Source organism: Mastigoproctus giganteus, chromosome 7, assembly GCF_048544385.1.
Source record: "Mastigoproctus giganteus isolate SK-2022 chromosome 7, ASM4854438v1, whole genome shotgun sequence".
In the NCBI taxonomy this organism is placed as follows: Eukaryota; Metazoa; Arthropoda; class Arachnida; order Uropygi; family Thelyphonidae; genus Mastigoproctus; species Mastigoproctus giganteus.
In genome coordinates this window covers 26823176-26845943 of record NC_143581.1, presented here as the reverse complement: position 1 = coordinate 26845943, position 22768 = coordinate 26823176, and the positions used below count along the sequence as shown (strand labels likewise).

Genomic DNA, 22768 nt, shown 5'->3' with positions numbered 1-22768 from the left:
CTTCCCGATTACAATAGCGGCTAAGAAGCCCCAAGAAAGCGGACTTGTAATCACATTATGTGACAATTATGTTTTAAATTTTTGACTAGTGAGTGTATCTGACATGAAATTTTCCATGTAGTATAAACTGTCAGATAAGAAGGCACATGATGTCCTGTCCATAATTTATAGGAAGTGGGTGGGAGAGAAAGACGCCATTATCCTTCTACACCAGACAACCTTTAGACAGAACTGGAATATTGTATTCATGTACATTTTTGAATATTGTATTTTTGGAGAACCCCCACCCACTTTGTTGTTGATGCTGTAGGGTTTTAGGCCCATCGGCAACTTAGGCCATATTGCGCCGTATATATGTCTGTATATTGCGTGTGTTCTGTAGTCGAGTTGCTGTGTGTTGTTTGAAAAACCGAAGTTTTCGGGAGAAAAAGCCACGCTATCCTGAACTGAGACACTAATTCAGTGATGTTTCGAAAAAATTCCTCAGGTCATCGACGGGATCCGAACTCAGGTCTTTTCCAAGGGGTATGAGGAGGACGGAGATTATGTCAACTGCGGTACCTGCGAGGGCTGGAGACAAGAACGATTGAAGAACAAATATAAAATCTCAGGGCATAACAGAAGACATGATCTCATGAAGTTCACTTTTGTGAAGTGGGTTTTCGAACACTAGAAGAGTTTCTTTCCGACATAACCTCATTCTGTACATACAGTACTCGACAAAATTAAAAGAACAAAATGTTTTTCACGAATATTTTATAATGAACAGTGTCTCTGAAAGCGAATATTTGATACAACAGGCACCCTGGCATGAAAATTCCAATTATCCAATAGAAATCGATCTACCACCTTTCAGAATCACACATTATGAAAATTATTCATGCCTATAAAAACACGGGTTGGGACTACATCACTTCATTCCCGTTTATTTTGGTGTGTTTTTTTTCACTTGCTCAGTAGAATAGTCGCATCTCCAGTAAGTACTCAGGATGGCAAATCATCATCGTTTAGATAATTCTTTGAGATGGTGGGCCTTGGACAATTTGAAGCCGGGAAGTCACAGGCGGAAGTGGCACGTTGGCTTAATGGTGGCCCAGTGTGGTCTCGGCACTATGAAAGCAGCTCCAGGAGACAGGAACCATTACAAGAAGAGTTGGCCAAGGTTGCCCTCAGTCTGCGTCAACCAGAACACACCGCTATCTGGTTTAAAAGCAAGACGGAAGCCTACGAAATCTTCTTATCCAATACATCTTGAGGTTGCTGCTGTCACAGGTGAAAACATTTCCAAATGGGCTGTGCTAAAAAGGCTCAATGCAAGTGGACTCTACACTAAGAGGCCAGTGGTTTGTATCCTATTAACCCTAACTCACTGCAGAAATCGCCGAAACTGATGCCATGAACATGTGATTTAGAGCCCTGACAAATGGGGTTCAGATCTGCTCTCTGATAAGTCCCGTATTAGCCTACAAACAGATTCTAGACGTTATTTAATCTGGAGACAACGAAGAATGCGATGCCAGCCTCAGAGAAAAGGATACCTACGTTGGAGGCGGTGTTCTCGTGTGGGGTTGAATAATGATCAACGGCCGCCTCCTTCAAGTTTTTGATAGGGGTAACCCAACTGCACATCTTTATCGGGAACAGATCCTCGAACTCTTTATCCGACTTTTTAGGGGTGCGGTTGGCCCACATTTTGTTTTCTTGCAAGACAACGCCACAGCACATAGAGCTCAAGTGGTGGAGGAATATCTTGAAACTGAAGTTATCCAACGACTGCCGTGGCCAGCACGATCAGCACACTTACGGTAAATCCGGTGGAACATGTGTGGGATGCATTGCACGGCGACGGCCAAATTCTCAGTCAACTTGGTGAGCTACGCTCTGCGCTGGCCCAAGAATGGGATTTGTTGCCACAGAATTTTATAGACACTCTTACATCGAGCATAATTCATTGCTGTCACGCCTGCTTAGCCGTTGTAAGGGATCATACGCCATGCTGATGCCATGTGACCATCTTTTCTAGCATGTTGTATCGACTTTTGTAATGTGACCTTTTTTTGGAAATCGCTATACAACCCCTATAAATGTGCCTTATACCTCTCCGAAGATTCTCGCTGTCTCCCCATTCCATCGTTATTCTATGGGACATCACCATACCGAATTTTGTCCAGCTTCATCGCAAGTTGCACGAGTTACACCACGTTTTCTAAGGGTTCAGTTAATTTCGTCGATCAGTGTAGCTTTGTGTAGGCTGGGTTTGCTACTTATTGCATCGATCTCACATTTTTGAAGAATATCGCCTACTAGCCTTGGTATTGCAATTAATGTGCATGCCATTACAGATGTCATGGTATTGCCCGTGATTGGGGTTTCCTCGATGGGCAAATAGGCACTGTGAACACCTGCAGAACCCAGTGAAATTCGCTTTCTTGCATCAATTGGCCATAATCATAATGTACTACTGTACCCCTTTCAGAACCTGCCTCAATCAGATTCCCTCTAAGGTGCCTAGTTACCAAACTCTGTAGCCATGTATTTGTAATTTTGCCTAATATGGGGTCTTTGCTTATGGGACGAGCTCCCTTGCCTTTTTGGACTTTGTTCACAATGGTGCTGAGTTCGTCGGTCTCAGGTGAAAGTTGCATGTTTTAAACTTGAGTTTATCATCCAGTTAACCGAACAAAGAATTCACTCAGTTACAGGCACAATATGCTAACGCCTCATAGCCTTAATTGCTTTTGCGCTTAACGTAACCACTCCCAAATTGACGCTGTTTTATCCAATTTCACCAGGCCCGTTTTCTGTCTTTGGACCATCTCTTGGAGCATAATGTTTTATTTTACTAATGAGGTCCTAATCTCACCTTTAAGAGTGAGATTATGCCCTTTATATCTCTATAAGAAATTGTTATTTAAATCATCTATTAACTATGAGCTTTTAACTAATAGTGTTTTGCACCTTTGAGCACCTAAAAATGTAATTAGATTCTCAAACATTTTGGAAATTTCATGTGAAATTAAGAAACAGAAATGGAGCCCAGGTAAACTTTATTTAACAATATCAATATTAAAAATTTAAATAATGAGAAAAAATCAAATAATTGTACATCTAAGTCTGAATTCAAGTTGCTGAATCATTGTCACAGAATATTAACTTAAGTGGCCTCACAAATTAAAGAATAAAAAAATAACTTTGTACAATAATCATAAAATAACAGGAATCGCAGGTACAAAAGAACTGTTCCCTATCACTACGATCTTCATAATGGGTTTGGTTCTCTCTCTCGTATTCCAAAATTCAACGGTCTAAGTTTCATTTCAGTCTTAGCCAGAGAATAATTATGACCTTTCCAGGTCTTCCAGTTTACTCCATTGGCATGAGTGCTATGGTTTCCTTTTAAATACAATGCATTCAGATTAGAATCATGGCAATTTGTATACCACCAAGCTCCTTTGAAATTCTCTGCACAATTATAAGTCTGGATGTCATTATCTCTGTCCTTGGTGGTAAAATTACAGCCATTATGACGTTTTTCAAAAGAATCTCCTAAAAAGATAAATTAAAACATTAGAGTTACGAGAGTTTTTATCATATTCTCGATACCAGCAGAGAATATAATAATAAAGACAGATGAAAGTCATGAAAATGTATTTGAAAACAAAGATTCGTTTAATATCTCACACTGTTAATTACGCTAGAGGAAATCGTAAAGTTCTTAATACATCTAATGTAAAAATTAAAAGAAAATGCTTTTTGCTTTCTTAAATTTATTATAATAAATAATTAAAGAAAAATTAGCAGTCCACTTCTTACACCTTAAATTATTTAAATAGTACAAACCAGCATCTCCTCTGTAACCTTCAACATGAACTTTGTATTGATTCTCCTCACTCTCAATCCAGAACTTGTCGTAATCAGCATAGCGAGATTCTCCAGAGAAATCACTCAAGTCAAACCTGATGGAATTGGGTCTTAGGTTGGAAATAGCGTGGATTTTATCATTGCCTACAGAAAAATATGTATTTTTAATTTCCCATTAACGCATGCAAGTGTAAAGTTTGGTGAATTTAAATGCTATTAATACTGTAAAATGGAAGAAACTGTTTCATGGTTATGTTTTCTGCCAATAGTGTCTTTTTAGTAATTTTCACCAAATTAATATTTATATATTTGAAAATAAAACGCGTAAAAAGCAGTTTTTTAAATATTTATTTATTTTTTTATTAAAAACAACAACTCCTCCATAAAATAAGTATTTTAATAATTAAGGAAAGATAAAAATACTTGTAAACCCCATGCAGAATTCTAAAAAAAACACATAAACCTTTTTCCAGAAATTAAAAAGAAAGTTCACCATACTGTCTATAGATTACGTGTGTTCTAAGGTCGATTTTCTGTTTCATTGGACGAAAAACCCGAGTTCCAGTGAGATAAAATGTGCTGTCCACGCCTGAGAGCGACTAACTCAGCCACGTTGTGAAAAGGCCGATAAAAGTCCACAGATATTGTATAAAAAACATTGTGAGAATCCTATTGTCTCGAAATTTTACTGGATATATTGGTCAGACAACTGGGTCTCGATCACACAAGTTGTCTGTCCAACACGTCATTGACGTGACTCGAACTCGGGTCTTTTCCATTCGGTGTGGGGAGGGCAGCGATTCTACCAAATGTGCTACCCAAAAGGGCACTGACTTTAGTAATGCCTGCATCTTTTGTTGTTGTTAATTTTATAAATTAGAAAGAGAATGGCCACTCACCCAACCAAAAATCTTGATCTACAATTCCAAATCCAAGCTTATAGTCTTGCCACCCTTTGTAAAAGTAATCTTTCTCTCTTCCAAATTCGCCTCTTCGTTGGATAACCTGCATAACATTTACATAAAATGTATAAAACAAGTTTTCTTTTTATAAATTCATAAAACAATAATTTATAAATGAAAGAATTTTTCTTATATAAAACCAAAACATGATTTTATTCAAATAATTTCCTATGGATAAAAGGAAAGGTTTTTGCTATGGTAAAGGTGAATGCAGAGGTCTCAGACAGTTTTTAAATTGTGTGCAGTGATGACGTTCCCAACAGCAAATTCTAAATGGGAAGTAATCAGAGAAACTACTGTTCAAGGATTAGACCTAAATGGATATTAGATGAACTATTAAGACACGTGCTATAGAAGAAGAAAACTGCATGGGATGCATATAAATTATCAGATGATACAGAAGCCTATGGTACATATAAATTAGTCTATAATCAAGTCACAATGGAGGTTAGGCAAGCTAAGGCAGATTATGAGAAGTTTTTGGAAGAATGCAAAGAAAAACAGCAAAGACTTCTATTCTTATATTACCAGTGGAGGGAAGGGGTTGAATCACATTGGGCCACTTGATGTCTATGGGCTAAATGTTGATGACCCTGCTCAGGTTGCGGACAAATCGAATAGGTATTTTGTATCTACATTTTGTATCCACATGCCTGATCATATATTAAGGATTCTTTATGTGCTGTGATGTAATAACTGGATGATCTAGTATCCACACGATTAATTCTTTAGGGAAGGGGATGCCAGAAGTTTATCAAACTCTAACGAGGAGCTAAATCAGTTTGTGGTAACTAAAAGGAAAGTGGAGGAGAAATTGTTGAGGTTGGACATAAAAAAGGCTCCTAGTGCTGAAGGAATCTATCCAATTATATTAAGGGAGGCAGCAAAGTAGGTACCTTAGCCATAATTATGAGCGCATCCTTGGATTCAGGGGAGGTTCCTATGGACTGGAGAAATGTTGATTATTCCTCAATTCATGAAGGGGGATAAAAAGGCGACACGAGTAATTACATACCTGTTAGCTTAAAGTCTGTCCCAGCTAAAATAATGAAATCATTGGTTAAAAAAATTCAGGACCATTTGGACAGGCATGCAATTATACTCAAATCTAAGCATGGATTTGTCAAGGGGATGGTCTTGCTTAACCAGTCTGATAGGTTACTATGATGTTCCAAAAAATTGACTTCACATACTTGGATTTCAGGAAGGTTTTTGATACTGTTACACCCAAAAGACTGCTGCACAAACTGGAGCAGTGTTGCATTACGGGCAAGTTACTACTATGGATAAAAGGATGGTTAAGTGAATGAAGACAGAGAGTGGTTATCAATGATGGGTGCTGTTCTTCGTGGACTAACGTTATTAGTGGAGTTCCACTGATAACATTAACCGGTCTGGAGGCCTCACGTTAGGAAGGACGTAGAGCTCCTGGAACGGGTGGAGAAGGGCAACGAGACTGGTGAAGGGAACAAAAGGATGCTCTTATCTAGAAAGGCTTCAATTCTGTAAACTGCAGCGTCTTGAAACCAGACACTTACGGGGAGATTTGATTGAGGTGGTTAAAGCCCGGAATGGATTGAGTAAGTTGGATGTTAATGGTATTCTTCCACTTGCTGAGACTACACGCATGATGGGGCATCAATTCAAGTTGAGGGAGGATGGTTGCAGGATAGATGTGCGGAAGTTTTCCTTCAGCCAGCAGGTGGTTGATTGTTGGACTAGGCGCTCATCTGCTTTTGTGGAAGTGGATGGTTTGTATAAATTTAAGGAAGAACTAGACTAATTCTTGGAGGATACGGATGGGTGAACTGTGTTTTTTTTTGATTGATACTGTATAGGCTTGCTTTCTTGCATCATTTGCCATTACTACTACATAAAAGTTCAAATCATCCAAATAGTTTAGTCCATAATAAAAATCTACTTTCAAGAACAAGGAAAAACTTTTCAGAAAATGGGAAAAAAAACTGAACATCCAGCTTGAGTTTATATTCAATATAAACCGGTAAGCCCACTATGACACGTTACGTTAAAGTCGCTTTTAAGAAAAGGAAATTTTAATTTATAAAAAGTAATAAATAAGATATCAAATAAGAAAAGACAAACCGGAGAAATGCTTCAACACATCTTTTCAGAATGGACCAAAGTTCCTTTGGAACATCTCTGGCGGCAAATGAAATAGATAACACAAATAGAATACGAGAAGCGATTATCAAACTGAAATCTTTACAGTTTTCCCTTGCACAAGAACAAACACAAAACCTTAATCAAAAATCACTAAGCTTTTTTTTTCTCTCTCTTTTGATAACAGTTTTAAAGTTTCTTAATAATTCACAAAGACCAGAAATTTTCTACAAAGTTACAGCCTTCTTGAGAAAGCGAAAATGCCAGATCGATTCCCATGAAAACATTCCTCAATAAAGCACGAGATTTATGGTTAGTAATAAAAACAAAAATCTATTCGCGTTTTTGTATTTGTTTCTCAGATCTTCAGCGACATTGTGGTGTCTATTCTTCTTTATTTTCTAAATATATACGAAGCAGTTCTACTTACTGTCCACCCTCCACCATCAGTGTCCATATCACAATAGACTTCGAAACTCTCCATTACTGCTCTGTTCCTGGGCCAGATTCTATATAGTCCACTCTCAGTATGGCCCGCTTGGTATATTTCTGCACAGTCAATTGGTATGCATTGTCTGTGAGTCTCAGCTATTTAGAATAATTAATATACATGTAATTATAATTAGAAGCTTGATTATTTAACCATTTTATTTTCATATTATCCTAAAATAAAACATCATTCATATAACAAGTAAAAAGGAAAATGGAAGTTTTTAATTATAAATTGAAGCTAAAATGTACAGCAATTAATCTCTTGGAAAAAAAAAAAAAAAAAAAACAACAACAAAAAAAACATTCTCATTATAAAATATTTTAGAAAATACAATATTACCTAAAAATAAATATAATGTTTATTAATACTAATCAATATGTTCATATGTTCATTTATTTCAGTTATATAATTAAATTTTGGTGTCTAACATGTAATTATATTTTAGACACCACTGCAAGCGAAGGTGTGAATCTTCATTGACACCATCGCTTGAAATGGGTATGAGAGCAACAGTCCTAGACATTGGACGGCTGGAAAAGAGTGAACTGATCTACGAATCAAGGGTCCAGCTCCATCATGCCGATGGACGGTTGCGTATTCGATGGCGAGCGGATGAACAGCTGCAACTATATCGCAATTGGACGAAAACAGACTGATGGTATTATGGTTTGGGGGATATTTTCATGGATATCACTGGGTCTCGTCATCCCCATTGAATGCATTGAGAATGAGAAGACTTCCAGATCCTACGTCGGCATTGTTTGGGACCAAGTTTTGCCTTACATGGTGACCGTGTATCCATGTGCAGTGGACTCTTTCAACAAGACAACCCTCCGGATCTTCCTTCTGTCCAGCTGGTCCAGGATACTTGAGGACACCATCCGTGGTCTCTTGGAGTCGATGCTGCCACGCCAGGTGCAAGTGGTTATCACGGCAAAAGGCCACCCAACGTGCTATTAGGTAGATGATCATAATGTTTTGGATTATGAGTGTATAAGCTCCAGAAAATATAGAAATCCACTTTTTTAATGCTATTTAATCGTATTGATCAATATTTGAATGATTGGAATATCACTCTTTCATTTTTAAGAGCATGTTGCTTGAGAATGAGTTTATAAAGATCACAATGCTTCCAAATCTTCAACAAAAGTTTAGATGTTATCTTAATTGACTTGGACATACACTTTTCATCAATGTATAGAGCAATAACGATTTCTTTGGAGCAAAATAAAAATTAGAAGATACTCACCTTCTTTCAATACATCCATTACCACATTGCAAGCTTCTTCTAATTTCTGTTTGGATTCAGAAATGTCACATTTTTTATCATCCGTATAATGAGCGTAGGAAAAACATCCCAACATAACAACATGAAGGAAAACATAAATGCTTTGGAAGATCATCTGGAAATTATTAAATAAAATTGCTTTAAAATAAATATTATAAATAAAAAGCTTAAGTATCTTATTAACAATTATTAATATTAGTATAATTTAATATCTAATGTCATGGTATAGTTAATGCACACGCTATTCTGATGAAAATTCCTAATTTCATTCTTGAAACGTAAATGCTTTAAAATTTATTTATCAAATGAGAAAATCGCATATCAAATGAAGTAATTCCTTTGGAAAGCTTACCTTTAACCTGTGGACTGAAAATGATAAAACGTACTGCTGAATTTGATTTGAGAATAACACTCTACGGGTCGAAGTCTCTCACGGTGTTTATATACACCGTATGTCGTCAACGTGAATTCAGTTCTGCTAATTCTATTGCACGTAGAACTTTCCTAATTGGAAGAGTGAGGAGATACCGAGAAAATCTAGATAATATTGCACTTTTTAGATAAATAAAAGTTCAAAGTAATCTCTTATAAATTACGTCACGGGATTTTCACAACTTCCGATGCTCACTTTCCAAAGTGGATCGTTTTAAAAAGACCACAATTTTAAAATGTGATTTTTTTCGTGCACATTCTTTGTTTAAAAGTACTCTCCCTTTATCTAGAGTTTCTTGAAATAACTATAAATGAATGGAAAGTCCGAATACACGTTGATAAATAAATTAATTAAATATATAATTTTGAAAGGAAGTTTAGTAATGTTTCATACGTTACATAACTATAGCACGTAGGAAAAGTTTCTTTTAATTTTAGTTTCTGCGAAATGAGAACGGAATACCTGTATTCAACCCTCTAATAATGTGTATTCACAAGAGAAACCCCTACTCCATTTATCTGAGAGAGGTAACGCAGTTGGTAGAATCACCCTCTTCTCAACACAGGTTGGAAAAGATCTGAGTTTGAATTCCATCGATGACGTGAGGAATTTTTATGGGCCCTTTTCACAACGGTTTCAGACGAGAGCATGTTTTTTTCGCCCAGCAAACAGGCAAATCGACCACAGAACACATAGCTAGACTGCTGATTGCGGTTGGTGATGTTTGGCTTATGCGCCGCCGCTGCTCTCTAGGGGGTTTGGAGACTTGCATGATCTTCCTGACATTTATAGACAGGAGTGGCATAGAAACGCTTCCATTTTATCCATGATCGAATTTGGCTAGTGTGGATTAACAGTGATTGCGCAAATCGACCAGCCAGCGCGACATTTGACAATAACCCGCCTCTTTCAATAAGTCAGTTTTTCTCTATCCTATTATATTCCTCTGTCGATATATAAAGAAGGTGTATGTGGCTCATACACTTCTTGTATACCGATCTGAGTCAGCTGATTATCCGGGAAGGTTCAATAGACTATGAAAACAGGGGTGTACACAATGTACTAAACATATATACAATTTACATGAAAGCATTTGTAATCATTGTAATCTACTCTATTTAAATATTGTAACTTATTTTTGGTGTTTAGCATTATGATGTATAATATTCCTTCGTAATAATTAATTCCTTCAAAATAATAAGGATATTTAATAATAAATAAACTTACCTTAAAATTATATACAGAGATTTGTTTATTCCAACGTTCTTTAGCAAAACAAACTCTTTTTAAAATAAACACAAAATGTATAATGCAAGTTTTGTAAACATGACTTTTTGGTAAATAAACGTTCATTTGCCATAAAAATTGACGTAGGTTATTGGTCGATATTGCATTTCTACTAAAAATAAATCCGCCACAAGTTGTAGTTTTATAACATTAAAATTATATAAAAAATAATGAATTAATTTGCGCGATTATAATAATAATAAGCTATAATAATCACAATAAAATATTCGATTGATTAATTAAAAGAATTCGAGTATTTTGATCTATTTTTCATAAACAGGCGATGGACCAAATCACTGTGTTATGTTTAAGTATTACTACGCGCTAGCTAGTGTTATCAACAACTGGATCAGGAAACTGAAGAGTTTCTGATTTGATCAGAATCCAACATGGCATTTTGATATTTGGGTTGGATTATTTTGGTTTTGAATTTCTGTAAATAGATAATTAAACAGGCGATTGTGGATAAAAGTGGAATATTCTGCGATTAACTGAATGCAACTTAAAAATTGAATTTATTCATTTTATGCAAAGAGGTATTGAATTCTTATTATTTTGAGAAAAATAATAAGATCTGATTGCAGGAAAGGTTAGCAATCCAACAAAACTAAAAATGAGACTCAAGTTAATCATAGGCGATTACAGTCATTGGCCAAAAAATTGGAGAGCCTACTAGGGCCATGATTTGTCCGAATTATCGCCCATACTCATCGTAACATGGATTCCACTAAATGTTTGAGGGAGTCTAGCTCCAGATTTGACCATTCTTCCATCACGATATTTGTTTGCTACTGAATAGTGGTTGGTAGAGAGCCGCAAACCGAACCTCCTTTTTCAACATATCCCAGACATTTTCAATTGGATTCAAACCTGTAGAATCTGGCAGCCAGGGTTGTGTTGAAAATCTCAAGAATGTTCGCAGAACTATTCACATACAGTTTTTACTTTTTTTGATTATTATTTATTCTCTTGATTATAATTTTTTGATTGTTATTTTAAACCAGAAATTAAAGTTATTATTAAAAGCATTTTATGTCGTTTTTTTATCTGCCTAATAATTTTGTCCAATGATGTTTAGAAAAATTGTTACTAGGCTTTTGTTAATACTGTTTCAAATAAAAGAACTTTTTTTTTTAGACTACTGTACAGTAAATAGCGTTTTCGACTTCTGCCTGTTATACTATAATTTCTTTATGAAGTGGAAAACAGTTTGTTGATATTTGGAATTCATTTCGCTTAAAACTCATAATAAAACCAGTTATTTTATTACTTCTAGGAACTTGGCTTATATTTTATTAAATTTTTTAAAATATATTTTAAGTAAAACAGTTATATGAAATTGGGCTTAGAATCATTTCTCGATAATAAAATAAATATAATTCATTCTTATGAATTCATTTGAAAGGCATCTAAAAAAGAAAACAAATTTAATAAAACTTGAACCAGAAAAAAAAAATAAAAACAATTAAAAAAATTAAAATGAAATAAAGTTTTAAAGATTAATTTATACATTATATTATATACTGTATATATTAATTAATACAAAACTTTTTATTTACAAATTCAAGCTTCTAAAGTTACAAACTTCTGCCTATTAGCTATTCTGTGTACTACAAACTATTGTGTGTTATTATTATTTATGTACTTTGTCGATTTATCAACTATCGGTATAATCAACAACTGAGAGGAAAACAGGGGGAAGTGCCTGCAGTTATCTGAGGATGTTGCTGGTACTTTTGTCTTGTATTGTATTGCAACAACTCAAGCAGTGTTGTGACAAACACCCAGGGAGTTCTCTGAATTATCCCTTCTCCGATTTCTCAGAATTTCCTTAAATATAAGACATAGCCGAAGTCATCACATGGAAGCAGGAATGGCAACCTCTGAAGTACTTCCTCTAACTGAGAAGAGTATATAAATAACAACGCGAAATCCAGCACGTGCTAATCATTCACCCGAGACCGGTTCCGGGATAGAGGAAAGGAGCTGTATGTGACTCTTAAGTGTCGATTGTCTTCATCAAGTAAGTGATTATGGATCATTTTATTTTCTAGCTGATTTTTAATGTTTTGTTGATTTGGAAAACTTTTTTATTATTATTATTAAATCCATTGATTTAGCAACTACGTTATCAATACAATAATAGCAAGCATTAGTGAGAACTTTAACTTCAAGGAACCTTGAGTTACGCAGATTACAGAAGAGAATATTCTTTTTTGATAATATGTTTAGAATTATCAGTTTATTTATGAAATCAAAACTATATTTCGTTTAAAATATCAACCAAAGGGAAGGAGAACTGATTGAGAGTGATGGCCAAAGAATTTTAGGCCATGCTTGTAAATTCGCTGGCTAAGAAACCATGGGAAATTCATAAAATGTGCCAAAGAACGTTCGTCGGATTGAAGGTATACATGATCGTTGTCCAAAACGTTTCTCAGATTCAAGATAGACACGAGGGTTGTCCAAATAGGATTTCGTGCATGAGAATCACGTTGGACAATCAGCTGTTGTTGTGATTAGTATTTGCAAAGTCCACTTAGCGAACCCTCTTCCTCAAATCTTGTAGTAGTAACCGTGGCACATAGATATTTCATGGATTCCAGTGGCACATATTTCTTAGTGGTTCTATACTGTTGTACCGATTGACATGATCTCGATGGGCTCTTCAACAGGCACAAGGGAACGTATTTTTCATCCAGAAAACTGACCTAAAATATACGCAATTATACACACAACATATTGACCCTCTTGGCCTTAGTTGCGCTGGTTCTGTCAGGCGATCTCTTGACTGGAACCTCTTAAGTATTGGAACAATCCATTCGTTTGTTCCAATTAAAATTACAGACTCAAATTCTTTTAATATAGTTTATTCTTGTAATATAGGGCTTAGCGAGGCAACGATAACGTGATGAGTAATAGAAAATGAAGCTGCTCAGTAGCATCACTCGTGGCCAGATTTGGAACTAAGTTTTTGATTCTTTAAAAAAAATCCCATAATAGTTTTGCGGTCTCCAATGCACGCAAAACTTAATGTTTTTGGTGTTTGAAATATTTGTCTTACAACAGAATGGCTTGAAAATACCCAATTCATGCTTAAATGCACGAATTTAAATTAACAATATCTGCAGTTCTTTTTTTTCCTTCTGCAGAATTTGTTATAAAGAAACTTCAATCTAAATTTATCTGAATAAAATTTCGATTTCTGTTTACAAACATATGTAGCCATATTTTAATATTTATTCTCGATTTTCTGCAGAGATAAATGTCAAGGATGTCAACTAAGCTGATTATAATTCTCGCTATCATCACCCTGGAAGCAGATGCATACAAAAACAACCATGACCCCCAAGGACCGGAATGTTCAGCATTGAACTTTCAATCTTTGCTAAATACAGCGGCGGAAATAATTGGCAAAGCTAAGAAATTGGCTTCGGGTAAGTACCGCATTCATTAGCACAAGGAAAGAAACTTGTAAATTTGTATACGAATTTTGGAAATTTTCGTTTAGTTTTAACCTTTCGTTCTTCACAAAATTATGTTTATAACGAATGAATAAATTTATTGTTATTAACAAAATTCATATCAAAATGACGGGTATCAGGATATCTAAATTATTATCGAAGTTAAACTAATAAAACCGAATAAGAATAAATGCTTTTTAATAAATATATGAATTGTACTTATATATTTAAAATAGAAGACTTTGATGCTTGGGCATCGAGAGAGAAAGGAAACTAGTTGCTGTTTGTCACCTTCCAAAGGCATCTAGCCATAAAGCAAATCATATAAGCCTAAGCAATCACCACAAACTTATTTAGTTTTGGACAAGATAACAGTCATCCTATGAAGTTAAATTTGTTTTCAGGACACTTCCTTTCTTCTATTGGTGCTATAACTCAAGGTATTCTAGATATATTTCAGGCTCTGGCCACCTGAGGTTTACGATTACCATTCTGCCAATAGCCATCCAACTTTTATCATATTCCAGAATTCAACAAATGGGAAAACCTTAATAAGATACGTTCAGTACCTCTTTATATTACAAATAGGTGGTAACTTTTAGTCACCAATTGGTTCTGAATCTCAGTTTAAACTTAGCAATTCATTTTAAGCTTGAATCAATGCTTCACGATAAATAATCTACTTCATAGAAATATTTAATTCTTCATTTCTATTCGATGTTATTTTTGTTGTTATTCCAACTGTTTGTTATTATTATTTTATTTTTTTAGAAGGAATGAAACCAATGGACTGTGCTGATATTATCACCGCTGGACACAGAGTTAGTGGAGTATACAGCATCTGGCCGCAAAGTCGACTTGTTTCTGGAGGTTTTCCAGTGTTCTGTGACATGAGAACTGATGGAGGAGGCTGGACGGTATGTTTTAATGGGCGTATTACATTCGTTGGTATTATTTAGGGGGAGTTTCTTGTCTCAGTGACTCTTGTCTCAGGGGAAATTTGGATTCAATCAAGGTTCCATCTTCTTCTGGAACCTTTTCATCTTTCGTTCTCCTTAGAGCTAACTCAACTTCTTCAAGCAATGCTACTGGAACTTTCTACCTTCCTCTTCCAACTGATAATTTTTCATCCATTTTTATCCATAACAGCAACTCTCACATGAAAGTTTGGGAGTGGTTTTACGCAAAAATACTTACTTTTAGAAATTCATAGAACTTTATTTACAATTATTCATAGAAAATAAATTTAGAAGAAGAATCCTCTAAATGAACAGACAAACAAGTGAAGATAAACAAGTACAGTACTGTATATACATATATTATACATTTCTGTCCCGTTTTACCCTCCACACAAATGGTAGCTTTTCTTTACAGATGAGTTTTCTATGCTGTGGAAGTGCTCTTTAAAGCACGTTCTATCTCAACACCGAGGCAATTCGCTGTGAAGGTGGAGGGGGCTTTTATGAGAGATACCAATGGAGCACTCCGGATAATCCGAGTTTTGTTAAACAGGTTTCAGTAATCTTAATAAGAAAAGGAAGATACGCCCTCACATCTCGAGAGCTCTTCCACCCATGTTTCAGTGTCTCTGAGGTTTACGTTTACCGAAAGGTTTTTCCTCCTTCCAAATGACCAATTGCTTTCACCAAATTGGATGCTGAATGCCTGAATATTATCTTATTTAAGAAGTAATCTTTTCTTAATTTGCAGACAGACCATCAATTCTTCATAAAATTTTGTCACCATTCCGACGAATTTCTGATTTACTTTTAGATTATACAAAGAAGAGGAGATTTTGGGAGATCAAAAGACTTTTTCTATAAAGATTGGGCCGAGTACAAAACAGGATTTGGAGACGTGAGGCAAGATTTCTGGTTAGGTAAATTACTTTTTGTTCATCTCTAAACTAATATCACTCACACTGAGACGAGAGAGTTTTCCTTTATATAAAATATTAGTGATATTCGTTGCAAAATATCGAAATTTAAATAATTACAAAGCTACCTTCTCTTCAGGATAAACATAGTTTAATATACAAATAGTTTTTTTTTTTACTATCATTCTTTTGGATGACAGATGAACTAATGAGACTCGTGGCAGAGAAGAAACACGCATACAAATTAATACGTGACACACAACCCTAAGACGGATATAAGCTAGTCTGTAATCAGGTCACAAAGGAGGTTAGGCAGGTGAAGGCAGATTACAAGAATTTTTGGCAAAGGATGAAAAGAAAAACAGGAAAGTGTTCTTTACTTATGTAAACTCTAGAAGGAAGGGGATGAATCAGAATGGTCCACTTGATATCGATGGTTCGACTATTGATGACCTACTTGGATTGCTGACAAACTGAATGAGTATTTTGCATCTACATTCATCACACATGAGGAAATCTGTTGGAAGTGGAGGCCAGAAGCTTATTGAACTCTAACAGGGAACTAAATGATTTTGTAATAACCTAGTGCAAAGTGGAGGAAATATTGCTGAAGTTAAACCTAAAAAGGCACCTTGGGTGGATGGAATCTATCCACTTATAGTAAAGGAGTCATCAAAGCAAGTAAGAATGCTTTGCTGCCTCCTTTAGTGCTCAGTCTGAGAATGCTCTCATAATCTGAGAATGTTCAAGAATGCTCCCATAATCATGAGAGCATTCTTGGACCCAGGGAAGCTTCCCACGGATTGGAAATGTGCAAATGTTCTTAATTCACCAAGGGGGTTCTTAATTCACTTATGGATAATCTTCCAAATAACTTTGGAAGATTGTCCATAAGAGTGCTTAGAGACACAAGATTCCTGAATGCATATAATATCAAATAAATGTTCTGTTGCAATGAGCCTGATCTCATAAGCAACGCATCTAGAGTGTTGTGCGTTGATCTGCATGATTGTAAGTAGGAAGGGGCAGTCTGGTTCGCTGACTAGCTACGCAGAGAGAGACACACTGCCCATCTCTAGTCTCGAGATCGCTTGTACCGCTGGTTGTTCGTTATGATTACCAAACGATGGCATTACCAAAAGAATTGCGGGCCGGATAGCTGTGTTTAGATGTCTTTCTATATTGGAACCTTTGATCTTAATCCGATGTCAAACGGCAGATATGAAAACTGAAAAAGAAGAAAGAACGCCAACTTTCAGAAAAATTAAATAAATAATAAAATAGAAACAATAAAATAAATAGTAATTATTGAAAATATGTGAATCAGTATTCAACTATAAAAATATTACTCAAATATTACATAAGATACAAAATAAATCTTTTATATACAATTAGAGAATAGTGAAACATTATGCGTTTGCAAGATGCAAATCATTCGCTGTAGACTATGCGCATGCGTATCATAGAATGCTTAATGTCTGTAATTAGTCACGTCTTGACCTAATAATAAGCTTTTTTTTCCTTGCATTTTAGAGTACAAAAACAGAGATGGAATTTATTTGATTTAAGATCACGACCTCCCATTAAGACAGCAAGTATTTCACTAATAGGTCACTTTGCTGGGGGCTACAAGCACTAGGTCTGAGGGGTGTATAAGAGGACACCAGAAGTAAAACACGACAGTAGAAGGAAAATGCCTTGACCCATTCCACTTTAGGAAGATACCACATCTGTCTGAGGAAGTCATTATTAAAGAGAATATCACGAACTGTTTCCCAACCTTTCTGACCTATTATCGCAAATCTCGAAAGTTTTCTTAGTGAACGAGAGCTTTTGTTAAGTTTTATACAATGTACACTATCATCCAAAAGTATTAGAACAAAATGAATTGATATGATTCTATTTCTTTGATGTTGAGATGCGTTAGTTACTGAATTACTCTGAATTGTCCCAAATTCTTTATTTTGTTTCAGGAAACGATTTGATCTCTGCACTAACAAACCAAAAACAGTACTCGCTGAGAATCGACATGAAGGATTTCGAAGGAGATTCGAGATTCGCTTTGTACGACTACTTCTGGATAGACAATGAAAGTTATAATTACACGCTGCACTTTGAAGGGTTTACTGGAGATGCTGGTAAGGAAAAACCTTAGTGTGTAGCCAGAGATGTAAGTAAATCAGCAAGAGAAATAGGGGAGCATGCACAGAATAGTCAAAATGACAAAGAAAGAAAAAGAAAAGTGATAAAAGAGAATTCACTTTCGAAATATAATTTTGTAATGTGGAAATATTTTTGTTGTTCCGTGCATGCTCTTCATTTCAGGTGTGATTAGTTCTTCTTAACTAATATAATGATCATCGTTAAAATTAATATCTCTAGTGTCCTTACGCTGCCCAATATGTTCTTAACCGGCGAGAAACTGGGCAAAATTGTCGCTTCACCGTCTAATATTTAATACGTAGTCCTACTTCTTTTTGCATTCATATAACAGGAAACTGTTTTCTCAATAGAAAACACTTTTCAGTTTGTTTTCTATTGAAAAATCAATGAGAAACTTGAAAATTTAAAAATATCACCAACAAACATTGGCTTTCTCATATTACTGGACACGGTCAGCTGTTCTTGGCTCTATCTGGGGTTGAATTGTGACCGGAATACTTGAAATTAGAAGTGACACAGATCTCTCGGAGACAGAAAAAAAGGACGGATTCACTTTACCAGAAAAATCTGCATACATAGCTGTGACATATATGGACATAAACGATTAGAACGTCAAATTGATCGGGGAAGTAGAAAGGTCTAAACGTGTGGTTAGATCAGTGAAATCTCCCACGGGAGGAACTCTGAAAGGATCGCACCCTTTTCAGAGTTTTATATAGCTTCTTATGCGCGCATCTTAAAGGCATTGCCCGTTATAATTAAGTTTGGCTCGTCAATGTAGTCTTCAGCGGAAAGTTGTTACAAAATTACTTCATTTATTTCCTTTTATTAGTTTTTTCTTTAATTTACGTGTTTTGTTCATACAAATCTTTTTCCTATTACGCAGGTGATTCACTCGCAAGCCATAATCGACAAATGTTTTCCACCAGGGACAGAGACAACGATCAGCATGCGACTTCTAGCTGTGCACGAGTATACAAAGGAGGTTGGTGGTACGGTTCGTGTCACGGGGCCAACTTAAATGGGCTCTATTTGAACGGCAGCCACTCGTCTTACGCCGATGGAGTTGAGTGGAAAACCTGGACTGGATACAACTACTCCCTGCCTTTCGTTGAAATGAAAATAAGACCACTGTTTTTCATGAACGAAGACCATGTTCCATACTGACTGTTCAATTTTAAAATGGGTCAAAATTAACAGCGAATAAAATACAAATGTACATAAGATGACTCTTTGGTGACTACGTTGGAAGAAAAATGTCCTCTTTAGTTGGGTCTTTTAAAGTTAAGTGAGCAAATGTTGTGGCTCATCGGTAAAAACATTGTTATGGATATTTGTTGTTACGAATTAAAAAACAAATCACATTTTAAAAGTCTTCAGAACATAAAATCGCTTATTGTGGAGTTTCACTGCACATAAATCATTGACAGGATATTTGTTTGGTGTCTGTTCTCCAGGAGCAAACTCTGAAACGAATCCAAATTATCTTGAAGTAATATAGTCACGTGGTTAACGACCAGAACCCAATGTTTCTGGTTGTTAACCATAGTTCATACCATTATCGGGATTTTCATCAAGCAACCATCAATCTTAGCGAATTACAGACAAGTCACCAACTAACAATTATCAATAAAATTTTGCAGTGAGGTGAAATTCTTATCCTGTGAGTTAACTGACATTATGAAATATTTGTTTATATTAGTTGTAGACGAAGACCTTCTCGAGTCAATTCCTGCAACGTATATCTGACGAAAACTTGTACAGACCCTGAAGTGAATGATAAGGCCCGGATTCGAATCTCGTCGATAACGCGAGGAACTTTAATGGGATTTTTTTCATCCATGGCTGAGTTAGTCGGTCTCAGACGTAGATTGCAAGCTTTCCCCCCCACAAAACTAGGGTTTTTTCATCCAGCAAAACAGGAAAATCGACCAGAGACTGGTGACCTTAATATAACAGTTTGGTTTCTTGTTAGACCACAGGGCTTTCAGATTGTATTACACTAGCAACACTCCACTGGCATTCCAAAAAGCCGATGCCATCACCTTTCCAGCATAAGGAATCGACTTGGCTTTCCTTGAGCGGGAGAAGGAGCGGTGCTTGCACTGCTGCTTTGTCTCCAGCTGAGAGTGATGGACCCATTTCTCATCCATGGTCACAAACCTTGCAGGAAAATTCGATGCACCAGCTTGAAAACGAAGAAAAAGTTCACTTGACTTTAACAACTCTTGTGCGTGTTTGATCTGCTGTCAACAATCTTGGGATCCATCATGCTGACACCTTTTTCGTAGAGAGAGAACCTGTGTTATGTGGTACACACAAGATGAGATGCACAGTGGGTGCATCTCATCTGAACTTGGGCCGTCTTCCAGGCTTCTCTCCCTTTTTTAAAGAGCTTCCCACTTACTGACCATAGAATATGAAGGGAAATCCTCACCCAATGTTGTAACCATATCCTCATGAACTGCCCTTGACATTAATCCCTTTTTCAAATATTTGATCACTGCACGGTGGCTGATTTTGTCCATCGTTCCTCATTCACACAACTCTGTGACTTCAGAACCTGCAATTAGAAAATGACTGACCTTCTTCGTTTTTCGTACCACATTAACCACACTCTCTACTTCACTTCTCGAGATGATGGTGGAACAGAAATCATCCTAAGAAATGAACCCACGTATTTAATTCATTTAGTTCAAATTCTGACAAAAAGCGAAAAAATCCCACAAAACTTCCTCTCTTCACTGACGGGACTCGAGTCAAATCTGGGACTTTTCCACCCGTTGTGGGTGAGACGATAATTATAACCCAGTGCAGATCGAAAACATTTTGAAGCAGTTACGGTACTTGTAGCTGCATCAGCACTATCAAAAGAATTTCTCAGTACGTTTCCACCTTTGTAATCAATATAAGGCTTCAAATGAATTTCATCGATCATTAAACTAATTTTGCGTTGTGGAGAATTTAAAAAAGCCAATTTCTGTTCAGCATAAATCTGAAAATGATTCTCTTGATGGTCATCTAGAAGTTTTGGGTTTAGAGAAGAGCAGAACTGTGGTAAACATTAATAGCTCTCGCTATTAATGTTTACCACAGTTGAATTCAATAAACAACAAGCAGAATTTAAAACAAAAGAAATATTATTAACATCACTGCTGTTGGCAATTACTGGTATCTGTTTTTAGATGTCAGTAATTTGATTGAAACTATTCATCTTCATGGGAAGTTCCATTCACTTTGACTTTCCTAAATTATGAATTTCAGCGCTCTGTACAAATACCGACAACATCAAATCTTCCCTAATCTTCCCGAATATTTTATATATAAATGAAACCATTTTTCTTTTTCTTTTCATGCACGACAACGCCACTGCACATAGAATTCAAGTGGTGGAACAATATCTTGAAACTGAAGATATCCAATGAATGCCATGGCCAGCACGATCACCAGACTTAAATCCAATCGAACATCTGTGGGATGCCCTTGGACGTCGCATTGGAATTTGTTGCCACAGAGTCTTATAGGCACCCTTATATCGAGCATGGTTCACCACCACTGCCAGGCATGTTTAGCCATTGAAAGAGATCATACGCCGTACTGATGTCATGTGACCATATTTTCGAGCGTCTTGCATCGAAATCCAAATAATGACTGATTTTTCAACATCTCGTGAAATACTTTACTCTGTCCGATGGTAGAGAAAAAGATGTATGGATTAAAGCAGTTTCGTTTTACCTTTAGTAGTGAGGCGAAGATGTCAGTACTCTTACATTAAAATTGATGTTATAACTTCGTTCAAATGACAAGCATTGTTTAATTTTTTTTTTTTTTTTTTTGATTTGGTAGTTGTTGGCGCATCGGCTTCTGTGGCCATATTGCACCTCCCAAGGTTTTTGCAGTACTTTGATCCAAGCCCGAGGCGGGAATCGAACCCGCGACCTTTGGGTTGCCGGGCAGGTACTTGACCCACGCATTGTTTAATCTAAAGATCCCCAGAACAGGTAAGCTTATTGGAATACTTTCCATGAGGCGGGAACGGTGGCTGTAGAATGCATGTGCTGTGAACAACATGGAAATGTATAATTGTATCCAGTATGCGGGCATATTTCTGAGTTCAGATTTTGAATGCAGAGGACAAACAGTGAATATTAATCACCTTCTTGGCGCCACGCACAGATCGGACCGTTCGAAATGTACTACATTCTTCTCAGGTAAGAAATTCGCACAGGGAATGCCAAAAAAAAAAAAAAAAATTGCTCTATACCATCATGGAAGGTGAACGAATCAGAATGTTTTAATCTGTTTCATCTGGCGAAATTTAATAAATAAAAATGTAGTAGTAGTAGTAGTAGTAGTAGTAGTAGTGGCACTTGATGCAAGAAAGCAAGTGTATGAGCTTATGCAGCATCAGCCAAAAAAAAAAAAAAAAAAAAATCACACCATACCCTCTAAATGCCTGTCCAGTTCCTCCTTAAATTTATTTAACCTATCAACTTCCACAACGACAGATGGAAGTTTGTTCCAGCAATTAACCACCCGCTGGCTAAAGGCAAATTTCCGAACATCTATTCTACATCTGTCCTTTCTTAATTTGAATTTATGTCCCCGTAGGTTCGTATTCTGAACAAGTGGGAGGATCCCATCAGAATTCAGCGTGCTCAACCCATTCAAGGCCTTATAGACCTCAATCAGATCACCGCGCAGGTGCCTAGTCTCCAGCCACTGCAATTTGCAGAACTTAAGCCTCTCTTGGTAAGAGGATCCCTTCATTCCCCTCACCAATCGTGTTGCTCTTCTCTGTACACGCTCAAGCAAATCTA

The 22768-nt window shown here is 36.3% G+C and overlaps 2 protein-coding genes across 2 annotated transcripts; one reads left to right on the top strand and one right to left on the bottom strand.

The window, feature by feature from the left end:
• Window positions 1–3168: 3168 nt before the first annotated feature.
• On the bottom strand, window positions 3169–8824 carry LOC150082735 (techylectin-5A-like). The gene is made up of 5 exons (XM_090378779.1): window positions 8687–8824; window positions 7375–7532; window positions 4761–4866; window positions 3841–4005; window positions 3169–3546 (listed from the first exon to the last, which is right to left on the bottom strand). Exons 1-5 carry the CDS (start codon window positions 8799–8801, stop codon window positions 3260–3262), a joined length of 831 nt encoding a protein of 276 aa, XP_090234905.1. The 5' UTR covers window positions 8802–8824; the 3' UTR covers window positions 3169–3259.
• A 3537-nt stretch (window positions 8825–12361) lies between these two features.
• LOC150082734 (techylectin-5A-like) lies at window positions 12362–19172 on the top strand. The gene is made up of 6 exons (XM_090378778.1): window positions 12362–12468; window positions 13705–13882; window positions 14681–14826; window positions 15683–15788; window positions 17759–17923; window positions 18835–19172. The coding sequence occupies exons 2-6, from the start codon at window positions 13711–13713 to the stop codon at window positions 19113–19115; spliced, it is 870 nt and encodes a 289-aa protein (XP_090234904.1). The 5' UTR covers window positions 12362–12468; window positions 13705–13710; the 3' UTR covers window positions 19116–19172.
• Window positions 19173–22768: the final 3596 nt, after the last annotated feature.